Below are 21423 nucleotides of genomic sequence, written 5' to 3'. Positions count from 1 at the left end.
TTACCCTAGGGATATTCCAGTTGATGTTTGGGAAATTAAAGTCTCCCATCACGACAGTGTTGTTATTACTACATCTCTCTAGGATCTGTTTCACTTGTTTATTTAGCCACGGATGATGTATGCTTCTCAAAAAGCCTTTTCTTTCTCACTGACATAAATCTTTTCTGAGTGTTATTTAAATGTCTCCTTAAAAGTCTGTCACTGCAACGCTACTGTGCTAACTTTTTAGCATGGTTTCCTAGTTCACCTTAGTCAACTTGTCTTCAGGCTCTCATTCTTTATTTGGGTTATGTCTCCATTTCAAAGTGAACATGAACTTCTATTTGATCGCTGTTACTTAGAGGCTCCTTTACCATGAGGTTATTAATTGATCCCACTTCATTGCACATTACTTCGATCCAGTATTGCATGCTCCCTGGTTGGCTGTAGAATCTATTGCTCTAAGAAATTATCTTGAAAGCATTCTATTAACTCATTTTCCAGGTTACCTTTGCCAATCTGATTTTCCCTGTAGGTTAAAGTCACTCATCATGATTGTGGTATCTTTCTTACACATCCCTTTTATCCTCTGTCCTGAAGTGTAACTACTGTTAGGGAGTCTACAAACTTGCCCAGAAGTTACTGGAAGTGTTTTGTGATTTCAAAACAATAAAGACTATAAATAAAAACACACACACCAGCTTCTGAACTGAAATGCCCACTAAAGGAGGGCCTCTTCCATTATTTTCTACACAAAACATAAATACATTAGGAATTCCACCTAAGTACACCCTACTTGCAGGTTTTTGTAAAGTACTTCTAACTAAAATTACCTTTTACAAAAGTATAAACTTCAGGCAGAAGCATCACATCTCCTGCCCTTTTAGCCAGGAACAAACTGGTCAGGTAGTTTGCAGGTTTGCTTTGGTCTGGAGAGAAGTGTTGGCTGAGGTAGATAAATTTGTTTGCTTTAACTGAAAGGTTCTTGCCAGCGAGGACCTGGCAGATGGAGTATAATGTCAGCAAGTGTGAGGTTATTCACTTTGGCAGTAATAATAGTAGGAGGGATTACTATTTAAAGGGCGAAAAGCTGCAGCATGCTACAGTGCAGAGGGACCTGGGGGTCCTTGTGCATGAGTCGCAAAAACCCAGTCTGCAGGTGCAGCAGGTGATCAAGAAGGCAAATGGTATGCTGGCCTTTATAGCGAGGGGGATAGAATATAAAAGCAGGGAGGTCTTGCTGCAACTGTACAGGGCACTGGTGAGGCCACAGCTGGAGTACTGTGTGCAGTTTTGGTCGCCGCACTTGCGCAAGGATATTTTAGCCTTGGAGGGAGTGCAGAGGAGGTTAACTAGGCTGATACCGGAGATAAGGGGGTTGGACTATGAAGAGAGACTAAATAGACTGGGTCTGTACTCGCTGGAGTTTAGAAGGACGAGGGGGAATCTTATAGAGACATATAAGATAATGAAAGGGATGGATAGGGTAGAGGTAGAGAGATTCTTCCCGCTTAGAAAGGATAGGGAAGTCTTGCTGCAGCTGTATAGGGCATTGGTGAGGCCGCAGCTGGAGTACTGTGTGCAGTTTTGGGCGCCGCACCTGCGCAAAGATATTTTGGCCTTGGAGGGAGTGCAGAGGAGGTTTACTAGGCTGATACCGGAGTTGAGGGGGTTGAGCTATGAGGAGAGGCTGAATAAACTGGGCTTGTACTCGTTAGAGTTTAGAAGAATGAGGGGAGATCTCATTGAGACGTGTAAGATGATGAATGGGATGGATAGGATAGAGATGGAAAGACTCTTCCCGCTCAAAAAAGACAGTAGGACTAGGGGGCACAGCCTCAAGATAAAAGGGGGGCGGTTTAGAACGGAGTTGAGGAGGAACTTCTTCACTCAAAGGGTGGTGAATCTCTGGAATTCTCTGCCCGTTGAAGTGGTGGAGGCTGCCTCGCTAAATATTTTTAAGACGCGGGTTGATGGGTTTTTGATAGGAGAGGGGATTAAGGGTTATGGGGAGAGGGCGGGAAAGTGGAACTGAGCAGCGACAGATCAGCCATGATCTTATTGAATGGTGGGGCAGGCTCGAAGGGCTGGATGGCCTACTCCTGCTCCTATTTCTTATGTTCTTATGTTCTTATGATAGCAGGACTAGAGGGCACAGCCTCAAGGTAAGTGGGGGACAGTTTAGATCAGAGTTGAGGAGGAACTTCTTCACTCAAAGGGTGCTGAATCTCTGGAATTCTCTGCCCGTTGAAGTGGTGGACGCTACCTTGCTAAATATATTTAAGTCACGGGTAGATAGGTTTTTGACAGACAAGGGAATTAAGCGTTATGGGGAGAAAGCGGGAAAGTGGAACTGATCCACTTCAGATCAGCCATGATCTTATTGAATGGCGGGGCAGGCTCGAAGGGCTAGATGGCCTATTCCTGCTCCTATTTCTTATGTTCTCCTGTGCCACTTGTCAGATCCATCAGTTGAATTGTGTTAGGTTTCACCAAGTTGAGCAGATGCTTCCCAGAAATCTTCCACTAGAGATCCCTGGAAATTTGGTTCTCTTGATTTGATTTCTTTAAGTTTCAACATTGTAGGTCAGCGGTGCTCGACACTTAATTCTCTTCCAAGGAGCCACTGTGGTATTCCATTGTGATTTCTAACACAAACAGGTTAAACTCACAAACTGATTTACTTGTGACCTTTTCTGATCAAATTGCGTTCAACCAATCTTTTCTTTCAAATTCGGACATAGCAAATCCATTCTGGTATGCAGTCATAGAACATAGAACATTACAGCGCAGAACAGGCCCTTCGGCCCACGATGTTGCGCCGACCAATTAAGAAAAAAGCAATGACCCTCTAACCTAAACCAATCCCTTTCCATCCATAAACCTATCCACGGACCTCTTAAACGCCCCCAAACTAGGCGCATCTACAACTGCAGCAGGCAGGGCATTCCAGTCCCCCACCACCCTCTGGGTAAAGAACCTACCTCTGACATCTGTCCAAAAACTACCACCCCTTAATTTAAAGCTATGTCCCCTCGTGCTAGCTTTCTCCATCAGAGGAAAAAGGCTATCACTGTCCACCCTATCTAAACCTCTAATCATCTTGTATGTTTCAATAAGGTCTCCTCTTAGCCGCCTTGTTTCCAACGAAAACAACCCCAAATCCCTCAGTCTCTCCTCATAGGACCTTCCCTCCATACCAGGCAACATCCTGGTAAACCTCCTCTGCACCCTCTCCAATGCCTCCACATCCTTCCTATAATGTGGGGACCAGAACTGTACACAATACTCCAAGTGCGGCCGCACCAGAGTTTTGTACAGTTGCAACATGACGTTGCGGCTCCTAAATTCAATCCCCCTACCAATAAACGCCAAGACACCGTATGCCTTCCTAACAACCTTATCGACTTGATTTCCAACTTTCAGGGATCTATGCACATATACACCTAGATCCCTGTTCGTCAACACTATTCAGAGTCCTACCGTTAGCCCTATACTCTACACATCTGTTATTCCTGCCAAAGTGAATTACCTCACACTTTTCTGCATTAAACTCCATCTGCCACCTCTCGGCCCAGCCCTGCAACTTGTCCAAGTCTCTCTATAAACTATAGAGAGACCTCTTCACTATCTACCGCTCCTCCGACTTTGGTGTCGTCAGCAAATTTACTAATCCATCCTTCTATACCCTCATCCAGATCATTTATAAAAATTACAGACAGCAGTGGCTCCAAAACAGATCCCTGAGGCACACCACTTGTAACCGAACTCCATGACGAATACTTTCCATGAACCACCACCCTCTGTCTTCTATCAGCTAGCCAATTCCTGATCCAATTAACTAAATCACCCTCAATCCCATACATCTGCATTTTCTGCAGAAGCATTCCATGGTGAACCTTATCAAACGACTTACTAAAGTCCATATATACCACGTCAACTGCCTTAGCCCCATCCACCTCTTTGGTCACTTTCTCAAAAAACTCAATGAGGTTAGTAAGGCACGACCTACCCTTCACAAAACCGTGCTGACTATCTCCAATCAATTCATTACTCTCTAAATAACTATAAATCCTATCCCTAATAATTTTTTCTAATACTTTGCCCACAACAGAAGTAAGACTCACCGGTCTATAATTCCCGGGGAAGTCTCTATTCCCCTTCTTAAACAATGGGACAACATTCGCTATCCTCCAGTCTTCTGGCACTATACCTGAGACCAACGATGACCTGAAGATCAGAGCCAGAGGCTCTGCAATCGCCTCTCTTGCCTCCCAGAGAATCCTAGGGTAAATGCTGTCTGGCCGAGGGGACTTATCTATTTTCAAACCCTCAAGAATATCTAGCACATCGTCCTTATCTACTGCAGTACTATCCAGTTTACAACCCTGTAACCCAGTGTTCTCCACAACTACATTTACGTCTCCCCGCATGAATACCGAAGAGAAATATTTGTTCAGTGCCTCTCCAATCTCTTCCGGTTCCACACATAACTTCCCACTGCTGTCTTTCAAACATCAGTCGTCTTTCAAACATCAACTCAGCAGGATACACAACTATTGTTGACTGTGGAGTATTACAGTACATCTTCAAAATGGTCTTCAGTTTCAGCTTCCAATTTGTTTGCATTCTCCACTTCAATATAGCTATTTTCAAAGTCTGGACAATGCACTCCACTTCTTCATTTGAAGCTGAGTGGTAAGGTGAGATGAGAATTTGCTGAATCACAAGGTTTTTAAGGATGTTTGTGACTGAAATGATGTGAGCTGTGTGCCATTGTCAGAAACAATCTGCTTTGGCAAGCCAAAAATAGTGGACACATTTTGGAGAGCATCAATGGTCTTTGTTGAAGAATTGATCATGAGAATAACATGAAGTCACTTAGTACAGACAGAGATGAGAACTTTCTTCATTCAGAGGATAGTGAATATGTGGAATTCTTTACTATTGGAGGCTTGGTTAAGTATGTTCAAAACTGAGATAGACAGGTTTTTGATCAGCAAGGGGATCAACAGTTATTAAGAATAGGGCAGGAAAGTGGGGTTGAGGATTATATCAATCAGTCATGATTTCATTGAATCCTAGAACAGACTTGATGGGCCAAATGGCCCACTTCACCTCCTATGTCTTATAACAACTCTAACACCATTTCCAGGTGCATCACAAGCCAAGCTGACAGGAAATTTTTCACTAAAATGTGCCAAGACTTTAACAGAAGTGAGCTCTAGCTTGCGTTCATTAAAACTTTCCTGACAGGCTTTGACTAATCCCATTTTGCATTTTCCTTCAGCAGAAGGGGGAGGCAGTGGCCTGGTGGTATTATCGCTAGACTATTAATCCAGAAACTCAGTTCATGTTCTGGGGACTAGGTTTGAATCCTGCCAGGGCAGATGGTGGAATCTGAATTCAATTAAAAATATCTGGAATTAAGAGCCTACTGATGACCATGAAACCATTGTCAGAGTCTACATATTCTCCCCGTGTCTGCATAGGTTTCCTCTAGGTGCGCCAGCTTCCTCCCACTGTCCAAAAGACATGTTGGTTAGGTGCATTGGCCTTGCTAAATTCTCCCTCAGCGTACCTGAACAGGCGCCGGACTGTGTCTTCTAGAGGATTTTCACAGTAACTTCATTGCAGTGTTAATGTAAGGCTACTTGTGACACTAATAAATAAACTTTAAATTTTAAAAGGCATCATGGTGGAGTCACACAAAATGAAAATTACTCACTTCCCTACCCTGTCACCCATTCCCGAATTCTGAGATTTCCTAGGCAAGGTGTCTGGAAAATATCTGTAATTAAGAATTTACTGATCACTAGGAAACCACAGTAGATTGTCAGAAAAACCCATCTGGTTCACTAATATCTGTTCAGAATGGAAATCTGCCATCCTTACCTGGTCTCGCCTACATGTGACTCCAGAGCCACAGCAGTGTGGTTAATTCTCAACTGCCCTCCAAGAGCAGCTAGGGATGGGCAATGAATGCTGGCCAGCCAGCGATGCCCATGTCCCATGAATGAATAAAAAAAGTTATTCAGTAGTGCTACCTTGGTAGCCAAACTGGAAATAGTAATTACAATGGTAATTCAGAAAAATTAATAAAGCTCCTTAACATTTTTGGGCTGTGATGTTTTCACCACTGCCTCCACCTTTCTGGGTGAGGTTGCGAAGCTAATTTTGTTAATCACATGTCCCAGCTACACCTTTGAGGGCTTCAAGAATGATTTTTGGATTTCTTACAGGATCCTGCCTAGGTTCTCTAAATGAGGTGAGGATTTTTTTCTGAATGATAAGCGTGTCATCTTGGAAGCAATGACACCAAGGACGCCTGCTAGAAAAAGGCTGATGATGATACAATTCTGAATGGTAGATTTTGTATTGATATAGACTGTGTGAACAAAGAGCAGTACAGCATAGAAACAGGTCCTTCAGTCCTCCAAACCTGTACTGATCATGTCCTATCTAGACCAACCGCCTATATCCCTCTATTCCCCATCTTTCATGTGCCTGTCCAGATAAGTCTTAAATGTTGCTAATGTATCTGCCTCAACCATTTCACTTGGCAGTGCATTCCAGGCTCCCATCACTCTCTGTGTAAAAAACTTCCCCCTCACATCTCCACTGAACCTTTCCCCCTTTATCTTAAACTTGTGCATGCTTGTAATTGTCAGTTCTACCCTGGGAAAAAGCTTCCAACTGTTCACCCTACCTATAACCCTTATAATTTCATAAACTGTGTGTGCTGATGGTCGTATAATTCCTGCAATCTTCAAGCAGTCGCATTGCCAAAAATGCCTGTGATAGGTTCAAGCTTTGTGAATAATTTATCTCCATTCAGAGCAGCGAACATGTCCTCAATTCTCAATAGCAGACAAAGCTATAAAGTCACAATATTCCGCTAATTTTCTGTACTCAGCCAGGAACTGGAAAACTGATACCCTTGTGCATTTCCAGAAAAGGGTTACTGGTGATTTTATAGTCACTATATATTCTAACAGACCTGTCACTACTTGGACTATGGGAGCTGCCCACTCTGCATAATCAACTTTCTCAATTATCTGAAAGTTTTCAAGTCAGTCTCGCTCCTGCTCAATTTCCTGTTGCATTGAATAGGGAGCTGAATGCCATTTGAAGAACCTTGGAATAGCTTTGCCCTTCATTGCCAGTCTGGGTTCAATGTCTTTAATAACTCCAAGTCATTTATAAATATATAAATTTATAAATATATATATTTTATAAATATATAAAAAGGAAGAGGCTGGCTAGGGTGAACGTTGGTCCTTTAGAGGATGAGAAAGGGGACCTAGTGGTAGGGGATGGGGAAATGGCTAAGGTCTTCAATAACTTTTTTGTTTCTGTCTTCACGGAGGAGGACGTGAATAATTTGCCGGGTGTTAGCGATGGAAAGGTGGTAGGACTGGAGGGTCTTAATGACATTACTGTTACTAGAGAGGTGGTGCTCGACAGACTGGAGGGGCTGATTGTGGACAAGTCGCCAGGACCGGATGGAATGCATCCGAGGGTTCTGAAAGAAATGGCGGAGGTTATAGTGGATGCCTTGGTGGTTATTTTCCAGACGTCGCTGGATTCCGGGGAAGTGCTGGAAGATTGGAAAACGGCTAATGTTACGCCGTTGTTTAAGAAGGGTGCCAGGCAAAAGGCGGGGAATTATAGGCCGGCTAGTTTAACGTCTGTGGTAGGTAAAATGTTAGAATCCGTCATTAAGGAGGAAATTGCGAGGCATCTTGAAGGGAATTGCTTGATAGGGCAGACGCAACACGGTTTCATTAAAGGGAAGTCGTGTCTGACAAATTTACTGGAGTTCTATGAGGGTGTGTCTAGGGCAGTGGATAGAGGAGAGCCGGTGGATGTGGTCTTTCTGGATTTTCAGAAGGCGTTTGACAAGGTACCTCACAAGAGGTTATTGCAGAAGGTCAGGGGACATGGAGTTGGGGGTAGGGTGTTAGCGTGGATAGAGGATTGGTTGTCAAATAGGAGGCAGAGAGTGGGGGTCAATGGGTGCTATTCGGATTGGCGGTTGGTGACTAGTGGGGTGCCCCAGGGGTCGGTGCTGGGGCCTCAGCTATTTACCATTTATATAGATGATCTGGAGGAGGGAACCGAGTGCAGGGTGTCGAAATTTGCTGATGACACCAAGATTGGGGGAACGGCAAATTGTGCGGAGGGTGTGGAGAGTCTGCAGAAGGATCTAGATAGGCTGGGCGAATGGGCCAGGAAATGGCAAATGGAATTTAATGTTGGCAAGTGTGAGGTGGTCCACTTTGGTAGGAAGAATGGTAGGAAGGACTATTACTTACGTGGCAAAAAACTGCAGCAGGCGACGGTGCAGAGGGACCTCGGGGTCCTTGTGCATGAGTCGCAAAAACCCAGCTTGCAGGTGCAGCAGGTGGTCAGGAAGGCGAATGGGATGCTGGCCTTCATAGCGAGGGAGATTGAATATAAAAGTAGGGAGGTCTTGCTGCAGCTGTATAGGGCATTGGTGAGGCCGCAGCTGGAGTACTGTTTGCAGTTTTGGGCACCGCACCTGCGCAAGGATATTTTGGCCCTGGAGGGAGTGCAGAGGAGGTTTACTAGGCTGATACCGGAGTTGAGGGGATTGAGCTATGAGGAGAGGCTGAATAAACTAGGCTTGTACTCGTTAGAGTTTAGAAGAATGAGGGGAGATCTCATTGAGACGTATAAGATGATGAATGGGATGGATAGGATAATGGAGAGACTCTTCCCGCTCAAAAAAGACAGTAGGACTAGGGGGCACAGCCTCAAGATAAGGGGGAGGCGGTTTAGAACGGAGTTGAGGAGGAACTTCTTCACTCAAAGGGTGGTGAATCTCTGGAATTCTCTGCCCGTTGAAGTGGTGGAGGCTGCCTCGCTAAATATTTTTAAGAAGCGGGTTGATGGGTTCTTGATAAGAGAGGGGATTAAGGGTTATGGGGAGAGGGCGGGAAAGTGGAACTGAGCCACGACAGATCAGCCATGATCTTATTGAATGGCGGGGCAGGCTCGAAGGGCTAGATGGCCTACTCCTGCTCCTATTTCTTATGTTCTTATTCTTTGAAGACATCAGCATGCTTGTCTAACAAACATTGCAGCATGAGATTGCCATGCACTTTCTTCATCTTATTCCAGCCGAATTTCTTTTAGCCACTTTCTGTCCATACGTTGTTAAATGGCAACTTAGCTATCTGATCTCATATTTAGCTTGAACTGACATTTGTCTAATTATATTCACAGGATGACCAGTGTAGGTACTAAACTGGAGGAGGATTTTCTCCGATAGGCATTTCTTGAAAAAAATCTTTCCTTGTCTTCTTTGAAGTAATAGACGCAAATGCTGCAACGTCAACTCATTTTAACCATTTTACCATTAAGGCAATGTCAAATTTTAGTCCGTCGTCAAGTTTCAAATCAAACTGAATGCAACACAATATTTTTCTGAATTGTCACTGTTACGTTTCACTTTCTGTCTCACTTGGATTCACATTACTTATGCATTTTGCTTCCAAGTAATATGTCCTTTTCAACTGTCTATTTACATGTATGACTTGTCTGTGAGCTCTTCATGATGCCCATTCCTGTGATCAGCCGGAGCTCTGCAACTCTACATGCACGTTGTTTGTGTCCCTTTTGTCCACAGTAGCAACAATCAGTGGTTTTCCTCTTATAGGCATATGCATTTTACCCTTTTCCACTACAGTGCCAACAGATTTGAAAGCGAGTACTCCATGATTACTACTTTAACTCCAGCACTATTTCTATGCTTTCTTCAGTGTCAGTTCTAGCTCCACTAACAATCAACACAAATTCTTCCATTTCCTAGTCCACAAATCATAGAACATAGAACATAGAACACTACAGCACAAACAGGCCCTTCGGCCCACGAGTTGCGCCGATCACATCAACACCTACCAATCTATAGACCTATCTATAACCCCCAATCCCATAAAACCCCATATACTCATCCAGAAGTCTTTTAAAAGACCCCAGCGAATTCGCCTCCACCACCACTGACGGCAGCCTATTCCATTCACTCACCACCCTCTGAGTGAAAAACTTACCCCTAACATCACTTCTGTACTTTCCTCCCCGCACCTTAAATCTGTGTCCTCTCGTAGCGTGATCATGCAAAGCTGTAAAGTCACAACATTCCACTAATTTTCTTTATACGGCCAGGAACTGGAAATCTGTTATCATAGAAACCCTACAGTGCAGAAAGAGGCCATCTGGCCCATCGAATCTGCACCGACCACAATCCCACCCAGGCCCTGCCCCTTATCCCTACACATTTACCTGCTAATCCCCCTAACCTATACATGTCAGGACACTAAAGGGCAATTTCAGCATGGCCAATCAACCTAACCCACACATCTTTGGACTGTGGGAGGAAACCGGAGCACCCAGAGGAAACCCACGCAGACACACGAAGAATGTGCAAACTCCAGACAGACAGTGACCCAAGCCAGGAATCGAACCCAGGTCCCTGGAGCTGTGAAGCAGCAGTGCTAACCACTGTGCTACCGTGTCGCACGTGATACCCTCATGCTATTCTTTTTGGTGAAAGTTGAATCACTCGGCAATAACTGCTGCTGTGGGATCAAAGTGCTTTTCCAAATGTCCACGAACCCTTTAAAATTTTTATCAATTGGCTTGTCAATTTTTTTGACAAAACAATTAAAGTAAATCAAATTAACTGCTGGACAAATTAAAAGGGACAGTCCCCAAAAAGAACATAAGAACATAAGAACATAAGAAATAGGAGCAGGAGTAGGCCATCCAGCCCTTTGAGCCTGCCCCGCCATTCAATAAGATCATGGCTGATCTGTCGCTGCTCAGTTCCACTTTCCCGCCCTCTCCCCATAACCCTTAATCCCCTCTCCTATCAAAAACCCATCAACCCGTGTCTTAAAAATATTTAGCGAGGCAGCCTCCACCACTTCAACGGGCAGAGAATTCCAGAGATTCACCACCCTTTGAGTGAAGAAGTTCCTCCTCAACTCTGTTCTAAACCGCCCCCCTTTTATCTTGAGGCTGTGCCCCCTAGTCCTATTGTCTTTTTTGAGCGGGAAGAGTCTTTCCACCTCTATCCTATCCATCCCATTCATCATCTTATACGTCTCAATGAGATCTCCTCTCATTCTTCTAAACTCTAACGAGTACAAGCCCAGTTTATTCAGCCTCTCCTCATAGCTCAACCCCCTCAACTCCGGTATCAGCCTAGTAAACCTCCTCTGCACTCCCTCCAAGGCCAAAATATCTTTGCGCAGGTGCGGCGCCCAAAAATGCACACAGTACTCCAGTTGCGGCCTCACCAATGCCCTATACAGCTGCAGCAAGACCTCCCTACTTTTATATTCAATCCCCTTCGCTATGAAGGCCAGCATCCCATTCGCCTTCCTGACCACCTGCTGCACCTGCAAGCTGGGTTTTTGCGACTCATGCACAAGGACCCCGAGGTCCCTCTGCACCGTCGCCTGCTGCAGTTTTTCGCCTCGTAAGTAATAGTCCTTCCTACCATTTTTCCTACCAAAGTGGACCACCTCACACTTGCCAACATTAAATTCCATTTGCCATTTCCTGGCCCATTCGCCCAGCCTATCTAGATCCTTCTGCAGACTCTCCACACCCTCCGCACAATTTGCCGTTCCCCCAATCTTGGTGTCATCAGCAAATTTCGACACTCTACACTCGGTTCCCTCCTCCAGATCATCTATATAAATGGTAAAAAGCTGAGGCCCCAGCACCGACCCCTGGGGCACTCCACTAGTCACCATCCGCCAATCCGAATAGCACCCGTTGACCCCCACTCTCTGCCTCCTATTTGACAACCAATCTTCTATCCGCGCTAACACCTTACCCCCAACTCCATGTCCCTCGACCTTCTGCAATAACCTCTTGTGAGGCACTTTGTCAAACGCTTTCTGAAAATCTAGAAAGACCACATCCACCGGCTCTCCTCTATCCACTGCCCTAGACACATCCTCATAGAACTCCAGTAAATTTGTCAGACACGACTTCCCTTTAATGAAACCATGCTGCGTCTGCTCTATCAAGCAATTCCCTTCAAGATGCCTCGCAATTTCCTCCTTGATGACAGATTCTAACATTTTACCTACCACAGATGTTAAACTAACCGGCCTATAATTCCCCGCCTTTTGCCTGGCACCCTTCTTAAACAACGGCGTAACATTAGCCGTTTTCCAATCATCCGGCACTTCCCCGGAATCCAGCGACGTTTGGAAAATAACCACCAAGGCATCCACTATCACCTTCCAAGGGAAGCACCCAAAAGACAAAGTAGAAAGGAAACAAAAAACATCAAATTAGAATGTGATTAAATGAGTAGGTAATGCACCTCAGTCCCTGCAGTGCTTAGTAGGCACGGAAGGCCTCAACAGTGCCCTCGGAAGCTGCAGTTTTGGGGCAGACAGTTGGGTCAGATGACTCCCTCTGTTGCCAGCTGCCTGGGCCTGTTTATGACAAATTTAGCCTGGCCCAGGAGTAGGTTCATGAGGAGGTCCTCTGCCTTCCCCGCCCCCCTCTGCACCAGGTGCCCGTCGATCAGGAGAATGGGGCTGGGGACTATCTGGCCCTGGAGACTTGTCCCCCTTAATGTTTTTCAAAACCTCCAATACCTCTCCTCCCTTTTTATTACAACATAATCTAAAACGTCAAAATCCTTCTTTCTACACTCACCATCCACACATCCTTTCCTTTGTGAATACTGATGCAAGTTCTCATTAAGGATCTCACCCACCTCATCTTGCTCCACACACAAATTCCCTCCACTGCCCTTGAGTGGACCTACCCTTTCCTTATTACCCTCTTCCTCCTTACATTTGCATTAAAAGCTTTTGGATTCTCCATAATCCTGCCTGCCAAGCACATTTCATGGCCCCCTTTTTGCCCTCCTAAGCTCCTGTTTAAGTTCTTTCCTGCTATCTTTGTATTCCTCAAGAGACTTATTCATTTTCAATTTCCTGAAATTTATGTATGCCTCCTTCTTCTTTTTCACTAAGCTCACAATCTCTCCTGTCATCCAGGTTTCCCAAGTCTTGCCATCTTTATCCTTCATTTTTACAGGGACATACTTGTCCTGAATCATTAACAATTGAATTTTAAAAGACTCCCATGTATCAGATGTGGATTTACCCTCAAACAGCCACCCCAGTCTATATTCCCTAGCTCCTGCCTAATACTGTCGTAGTTAGCTTTCCCCCAGTTTCGAACTTTCACTCTGGGATTACTTCTATCCTTTTCTAGAAGTATCTTGAAACTTATAGAATTGTGATCACTGTTCCCAAAAATGGTCCCCCACTGAGACATCAATCACCTGTCTGGGCTCGTTTCCCAGAACCAGGTCTAAAATAGCCCTTCCCAAGTTGTACTATCTACATGTTGCCTCAAAAACTCGCTTGGACACAATGTGCAAACTCTGACCTGTCCAAGTGCCCGGCATTAAAGGAATCTCAGTCTATGTTGGGGAAGTTAAAATCTGCAATCACAACAACCCTGTTGTTTTTACATCTTCCCATAATCTGCTGATATATCAGTTCCTCCACTTCATGCGGACGTTAGGAGGTCTGTAGTACAACCCCAACAGTGTGATTGCACTACATGCAACAGCTCCATGGAGAAACAGCAAATGATTCTATGCTGCAAAATCTGTGGAAAACCATCTTTGAAAGATTTTGTCTTCGGGGTGGGATAGGCGTCTCCAGGGAGGGCAATTTTTAAATGCAGGCAGGCATTTGTGACTTGATATTCTTCAAAAACTTCATCAGTCATACATTGAACGAGAAGACTCACAAGTGACACAGTCTATTGGCCAGGTATGAATTCGTAAATGTGAGGCATGTCAAGAGAGTAAAAGAACCATTGATTCCACATGAAGTTCCAGCCCTTGGTCCAAAATTATATCAGATCTCTTTCATGTCCATGACACTGACTTCAGCGTTTTATTAGCATATTATTGGACAAACAAAACTTGCACAGTAAGTGTTAGTTTCAGTTCATTCAATGCACCTCAAGATATCACTACCAATAAGTCTGCATATATTGGTAAGTCATTTAAGGATATGTGTGAGAAATGGAATATTTATCACATTACTTTTTATCCTCATTAAAGGTAAAGTTGCCATAGTCCCATATGACCACAGGTTGTGACCGGTGGTCATTTAACCTGAGGATCATCACACTTCAGGTGAGGAGCAAGGTTGAGGAAAGAGGGCCTTCATGAATAACCTCAGCCAGTATAGAAATTGAATTTGCATTACTGGTGTTGCGCTGTATCAAAACCCGCTGTCCAGCTAACTGAGTTAAAACAACTTCCTCGATATCCTTATTACCTGAGATTTAAGAACCAAGCTGAACAAATGACTCAAACAGTGAAATCTCTAATTTTCAAATGTAAACAGATCAAGGGGTAAGTTTTTCACTCAGAGGGTGGTGAGTGAATGGAATCGGCTGCTGTCAGTGGTGGTGGAGGCGAACTCGCTGGGGTCTTTTAAAAGACTTCTGGATGAGTATATGGGGTTTAATGAGATTGAGGGTTATAGATAGGTCTGTAGGTTGGTAGGTGTTGATGTGATCGGCGCAACTCGTGGGCTGAAGGGCCTGTTTGTGCTGTAGTGTTCTATGTTCTATGTTCAAACAAGATCCACACATTGCAGTGTCACATCCGAGAGTGACATCTTTAAGTGCTTGGCAGAGCTGATTGGCATGATTGGCAGAGCCTATGTTTGGTAGGCCAGTATGTACTAATTCTTTTTTACCAGTAATTTTAACCAGACTAGTAAGTACCCATTCTTCTTTAAACTCCAAAGAAAAGGTGACCAAAGTACATGATAAAAATGCCAAGATTACAGTGGGACAAGTTTGCATTGAGGCCAGAAGAAATATCACAACAAGCCAAGGTGATAAGGATTTGTGCAGAGCTAAGGTCCTATAAAATAATTACACACAAAGGTACAATGGTGAGACATGACCGAGGACAACTCAAATCTATTCCATATCTTCACCCACCATTCAGCCCTACTGCATCAAGGAAACAATCCACGATGCAACCAGGAACAAAATTCAAGAATGAAAATCCCACAGGTCAATGTGAGCAATTAAATAAACCTCCAGATCAAGGCTAATTTTAGAAGATCTTGGATACCAGCAGATAACCTCTGCACTTTAGAAATTCATAGATCCATCAGTTTTATACAATTATGTTTTTCTTTTTTCTTTTATGGGATTTGGGCATTGCTGGCAAGGCCACATTTGTTCCTTAATTGCCTGTGAACAGGTTAGCTTGCTAAGCCATTTCAGAGGGCATTTGAGAGCCAGCTATGGTGCTGTGTCATGTTGGCCAGACCAGACAAGGACAGCAGATTTTGTGAACCGGTAGGGGTTTTACAACAATTGACAATAATTTCATGTTCATCATTAAACTTTTAATTCCAGATTTTTATTTCAAATTTCACACGCTGTGGTGGGGTTTGACCCTGGATCCCCAGAGCATTACCCTGGGTTTCTGGATTATTAGTCTAGTCACAATACCACACTGCCTCATCTGTAATGGTAACTAAACATGGAATGCAAAAAAATCCAAGGGACTAAATAGGCTGCTTCAATTTCTATGTTCCTAATACTACTATCATATTATGAAAAAATGCAGGGTGCATATCAGGAAAGGTTGAACATATTGGGTCTCTTGGAAAGTTTCAGAGGTGACTTGAGTAGACTCACTTGAGGGAAAGAACAAAACTAGAGACTATCAATGTAAGATAGTTAGAAAAAAAATCTAGTGAATTTATCCATAAAGTGGTGAGAATGTGAAGTGTAAGTTGCAACACAAGGATTGGCTAAAACAAATAGCATTGTTGCATTTACTGGGAGTCTACATCAACATATGGGAAGAGGGGAACTGAGGGATAGATTAAAATAAGGAAGAGGCTCATGGAGAACATAAATTCTTGGCATGGACTGGTGGCCAAAAGGTCTGTTTCTCTGCTATAAATCCTATTTAATCTTATGCAATGCTGTTCTCCTCATTAAGATCCAAATAGAACTTGTGTTGCCTAAATATTCTTAAGGAAAGTGACATGCTTAGAAATCTGCATTCCTCACGTCCTCCCTTTTTTCTCTTTGCATTTCTGCTCAATGCTTATGACAAACTGAAGGCAATCTTATTGTGGGCAGATGAGATGGAGGTGGGGTGGTGATACTATATGGTGTAGATCTCCCAGTATGTTCAACCCCCCAGACAGCTAGGAGCAAGTTTAGATCTATACAAATTGAATAAAAAAATAGTTTTCATCAAACTTTTTTCCTTGCTGTCATATGGTCATTTTTGAAATTTTCAGAAATCATCAGGCTCAGTTCTGAGAGTCTCAGTTGATCCTGATAACCATTGCATTGCCTATGTACATCCTTCACTCATTTGCATAACTAGAAACAATAATATGTTTGATAATCCAGAAAATGCTGTAAATTCTCATTGGTCTGACAGCATCTGTGGAGAGAGAACAGAGCTAATGGGGGCAATTTTATGAGAAACATTTTAAGTGCCTAGCTAGTGTGAAAACGGGAGTGTTTCAGATCCGTTTTCTGGACGAGTCCAAATTCCATATCCTATGCATTCAGAGTGGAAAAAATGGACTAGACTGTTTCTAGCCACTCGAGGAAGGGGCATGGCTTAACTCACCAGGAAGACAGCTGCATGGCATACCTTTGTGACTGTACATACGCAGTGGCAACCAGCAGAGCCCTGATAGGTCTCAGAGATCGCCAAATCTGGCCTCGACAAAGCACGCCCCACCGCAGATATCCTGGTGGCCCGTGGCTGATTGCGAGGGCCCCTTTCCCTGAAATATCACCCCCGCCACCACACCCCCCTGCCTCACTGCAGCAAATGGAAGCGGGCCCCCTTCCCTATCTGATCAGCCTACCCTCTCCCCCGTAGGCCCCGTCACAACAGCAGAGAGAGAGATCTGTCAGGCACCCAACCCCGCTATCACTGACCTAACCACACACCTCCACCCCCTCCCCCCACCCTCCCATGCCCAGCCAATCATTCCTCATCCCTGGCCCAGCCAATCAGCCCCCTGACAGATCATTCCCTGCCCCCAGCCCAGCCAACTGCACCTCACTATCCCCAATCCGGCTGATTGCTTCCCACCATCAGCCAGGCCGATCACTTCCTGCCCTGTCAACCACTCCCCACTTCTGGCCTGGCCATTACCATACTCTCTCATTCCTGATCAATTACCAGTTGCAGAGTGTGCAGCGTTCCCTTTCCCCCCCACCCGATCTCCCCTTATGCCCCGCTTCATCCAGACCCCCCCCCCTCTCTGCTTAGGCCCCACAGCCCCAGGCATTGTTCCGGGTGTGAGGCTGATCTTGCAGGGTATCCGGGCCTGATAGATCACGATAGGCTGATCTCGTGACCATAACTCTCACCCCGATAATCGACCAGCAGGACAAGAAGTTAAGATTGCACCCACCCCCGCCCCCTGTAGCTCTGTTCTTTCCCCACTGATGCTGTCAGGCCTGCTGAGATTTTCCAGCAATTTCTGTTTTTGCTTCAGATTCCAGCATTTGCAGTATTTTACTTTTATCTTTACATTTGATTATTCACTTAATTTATTTCTGCTATTAATCTCTGAATACTCTAAACGACCAGAAAGAAATTCACATTAACCTCATATGTAAAACTTCCATGCATGGATATTACTGAGGCCTGTGAAAATAACTTCTGCAAGCTTAATCTCAAAGACGATAAAGGTCTTTTTCTCTTTCTACATAAAAACATGACATGATATGTTTTTATACTGTTTTATTTTATGTTACTTCTGCTAGATGCAATACTGTCAAATGTTTTATTATCACCCAGTTGCTTGAAGCGTATGCAGTATAGATATAAGATACTTCATGCCTTTTCACAGTTCGTTATTTCTCCCTATCATTGCTTTTCCCTGAGCCATAGTTCTGCTGTAAACCTTTGATGCTCTTAAATTACCTTCTATTTGAAAAACCTGATAATTCAAATCTTTAAGCTCTGTATTTCACCACCGAGTTTATTTATTTACATGCATCTAACTTTGCAGTATTATATCTTTAGTCCTGAAATCCATCCAGTATAATGCTATATATCTTTCAGCTAGGCACTTCTACTCTCATCTAGTTCCTTGTGCAGTCCTAATAAGAGAATTACTTCCAAGCTCTATCATCTCTGCAGCCTCCAAGAAAGCCCCTTGGCCCCTTCATACTTCCCAGCCACTACTGTATGCTATCCTTTGGCAATACCATTTGAAACACAATGTCAGGCAGACCCACATGTTTTGCAAATGATACCCATCCAGTGTCTGAAAATTGTCAGATTGCTTGTCTAACACCTCTGGATAAGCAGAAATTTTTCCAAGCTTAATATTAGGAACACTGAACCCAGCATAATTTCTATTCTCTTGCCACTGACTCTAAACACCTTCTCCATGATATCTGTCTTGAGGCTGAACCAGGATCATCTGCAATCCTGGTATCATATTTGACACTCAGATGAACTTCAAACCATGTATTGGATGCTCTATTACCAAGACCACCTACTTCCATTTGTAAAATCAGCTGATTCTATCCCTGCCTCAACTCAATATTGAAACTACATTAGAACATAAGAATGTAAGAACATAAGAATTAGGAGCAGGAGTAGGCCATCTAGCCCTTCGAGCCTGCCCCACCATTCAATAAGATCATGGCTGATCTGAAGTGGCTCAGTTCCACTTTCCCGCTTTCTCCCCATAACCCTTAATCCCCTTGCCTACCAAAAACCTATCTACCCGCGTCTTAAATATATTTAGCGAGGTAGCCTCCACCACTTCAACGGGCAGAGAATTCCAGAGATTCACCACCCTTTGAGTGAAGAAGTTCCTCCTCAACTCTGTTCTAAACTGCCCTCCCCCCCCCCCCCCCATCTTGAGGCTGTGCCCCCTAGTCCTGCTGTCCTTTCTGAGCGGGAAGAACCTCTCCACCTCTACCCTATCCATCCCTTTCATCATCTTATATGTCTCAATGAGATCTCCCCTCATCCTTCTAAACTCTAACGAGTACAAGCCCAGTCTATTCAGCCTCTCCTCATAGCTCAACCCCCTCAACTCCGGTATCAGCCTAGTGAACCTCCTCTGCACTCCCTCCAAGGCCAAAATATCCTTGCGCAAGTGCGGCGACCAAAACCGCACACAGTACTCCAGCTGCGGCCTCACCAGTGCCCTGTACAGTTGCAGCAAGACCTCCCTACTTTTATATTCAATCCCCCTCGCTATGAAGGCCAGCATCCCATTTGCCTTCCTGACCACCTGCTGCACTTGTAGGCTGGGTTTTTGCGACTCATGCACAAGGACCGTGTAATATAAGTTGTTGAAGCTAAATAAATTGGTTTTTGAAAACATCAGTTTTTGTGGGTTTCCTTCGGGTGCTCTGATTTTCTGCCACATTGCAAAGATGTGCAGGTTAGGTTGATTGGCCATGCTAAATTGACCATTTGTGTCGGGGATTAGCAGGTTAAGTACATGGGGTTACATGTACTTAACCTGCTAATCCCTTGATTACGGGAATAGGGTCTGAGTGGGATTGTTGTTGGTGTAGACTCGATGAGCCGAATGGCCTCTTTCTGCACATGAGAGATTCTATGATTCTATAATTGGATCCAATTTAACCCACATTATGCACTGTTTTGTCTCAGTTAGAAATAGTGTAAAAACATATTGACATTCTTAAAAGCTGCAACTTACATTTCTGATTCAAAATTATCCCAAATGAACTTTCTGTAGAAGTGTAAGTTATTGTTCCAATCTATTCCACTCATTTGGTATCTTTGTTGTAGGTATTCAGGAGCCTACAGATAAAGACGAATGCTCATCACCTCCCCCCGCAGATGACACTTGTCCCATAGAAGAAAAAGCAGAAAAAACAGAGGCTGAAGAGAAGAAGGCAACTGAAGAAGGTGAGACTTGCCCTACAGAAGAAGAGTCTTCAAAAACAGACACGGCTGCAAAGACTGATTCTGCAGAAGAGGCAGCTGAGTCTTGCCCTATGGAAGAAGAATCTTCAAAAACAGAAGAGGCTGCAAAGACTGATTCTGCAGAAGAGGAGAAAACAGAAGAGGCAGCTGAGTCTTGTCCGATGGAACAAAATGCATCAGAGGCAAAGGGAGAGCAGTTACCCTCCATTGTTGATAATGGTTTTAAAAGAGTAAATTGCAGAATTGATGCATTGGGAAGCAAGATGGATGGCCTGATAGACAGTATTAAATCTCTTGCAGATTCTATGAGCAAGGAGCAAGGAGAGGAACAGCCAAAATCAAAATCACCACCACCATCACCAGAAGCTGCACCACGAACAGCAACACCAGAATCAAAATCACCAACGCCAGCAGAACCAGAACCAGAACCAGAAGCAGAACCAGAAGCTTAGGTAAAAACAAAAGCAGAATAAATGATGGAACCAGGACAGCAGTTTCCCCCCATTCTCACCTTTATGAAAAGACACTGTGACTTCTCAAGTAAAACACTCTTTAAAAACAGGTTGAAGGCAGTAGTTACATTAGTGAACCCTGGTACTTTAAAAGAAAACTTGTAAGAATCTGTGCAATAAAGATCTTATTGCCAGTTAATTCTGATTTGTGTTCATTAACCTATTTGGAATGTCTCAATTACTGTTTCCAGATAATTGCAATGAAGAACATTTAATCCCTTGAAAAGATTTAGATATTATTTTTTCCCTTGCCACAGTTTGCAAAAATTGTTTCATATTTTCTAGATCTAAACCACATGTGATCAGTATTTAAGTGGAAGCTAGATATTCCTGAGAAAAAAAGCGGAAAAGTGCGATGACAGCGTTAGATCATGAAAAAAGGGAATTGAAGTAGGCCTTTTGGTGCCTTGAGCCAGCTCTGCTATTCAGTTAGATGATGGCTGATCTGATATAAAAGAAAAATACTGTGGATTCTAGAGATCTGAAATAAAAAGTGAAAGTGCTGGAAGAACTCAGCAGGTCTGAATAGACAGTTAACATTTTGAATTCAAGGTGGGAGAGGCCCTTCAGCAATATGCAGAATGCAGGGGGTGCTTGAAAACAAATTAGGAAGGCAGAATAGGGGCCACAAAATATAATTTGCAGATAAGACTGAGACATTGATAGGATGCAGAGCTGGGCAGAAAAGTGAGATTAAGTTTAACCCTGATAAGTGCGAGATGATTAATTTTGGTAGGACAAACTTGAATGTGGATTGCAGGGTCAACAGCAGGGTTCTGAACAATGTGGAAGACCAGAGAGATCTTGGGATTCATATCCACAGATCTCTGAAGGTTGCCATTCAAATGGATGGAGCCGTGAAGAAGGCTTATAGTGCGTTAGCATTTATTAACAGGGGGTTTGAGTTTTAAGAGC

At 43.9% G+C, this 21423-nt stretch overlaps 1 protein-coding gene across 1 annotated transcript in view; it reads left to right on the top strand.

Annotated features, from left to right (window-relative positions):
* LOC145347102 (uncharacterized) overlaps positions 1-20601 on the top strand; it is a 110355-nt gene extending 89754 nt beyond the window's left edge. The window contains exon 4 of the mRNA XM_080195018.1: positions 19859-20601. Within this exon, the coding sequence (XP_080051144.1) occupies positions 19859-20448 (590 nt within the window). The 3' untranslated portion in view covers positions 20449-20601. The remainder of the gene's footprint in view (positions 1-19858) is intronic.
* The last annotated feature ends 822 nt before the right edge of the window (positions 20602-21423 follow it).

Source organism: Carcharhinus amblyrhynchos, chromosome 8, assembly GCF_965287045.1.
Source record: "Carcharhinus amblyrhynchos chromosome 8, sCarAmb.v2.hapA, whole genome shotgun sequence".
Taxonomy (NCBI): Eukaryota; Metazoa; Chordata; class Chondrichthyes; order Carcharhiniformes; family Carcharhinidae; genus Carcharhinus; species Carcharhinus amblyrhynchos.
The sequence above is the reverse complement of the archived record's forward strand: the minus strand, read 5'-3'. Positions and strand labels throughout refer to the sequence as shown.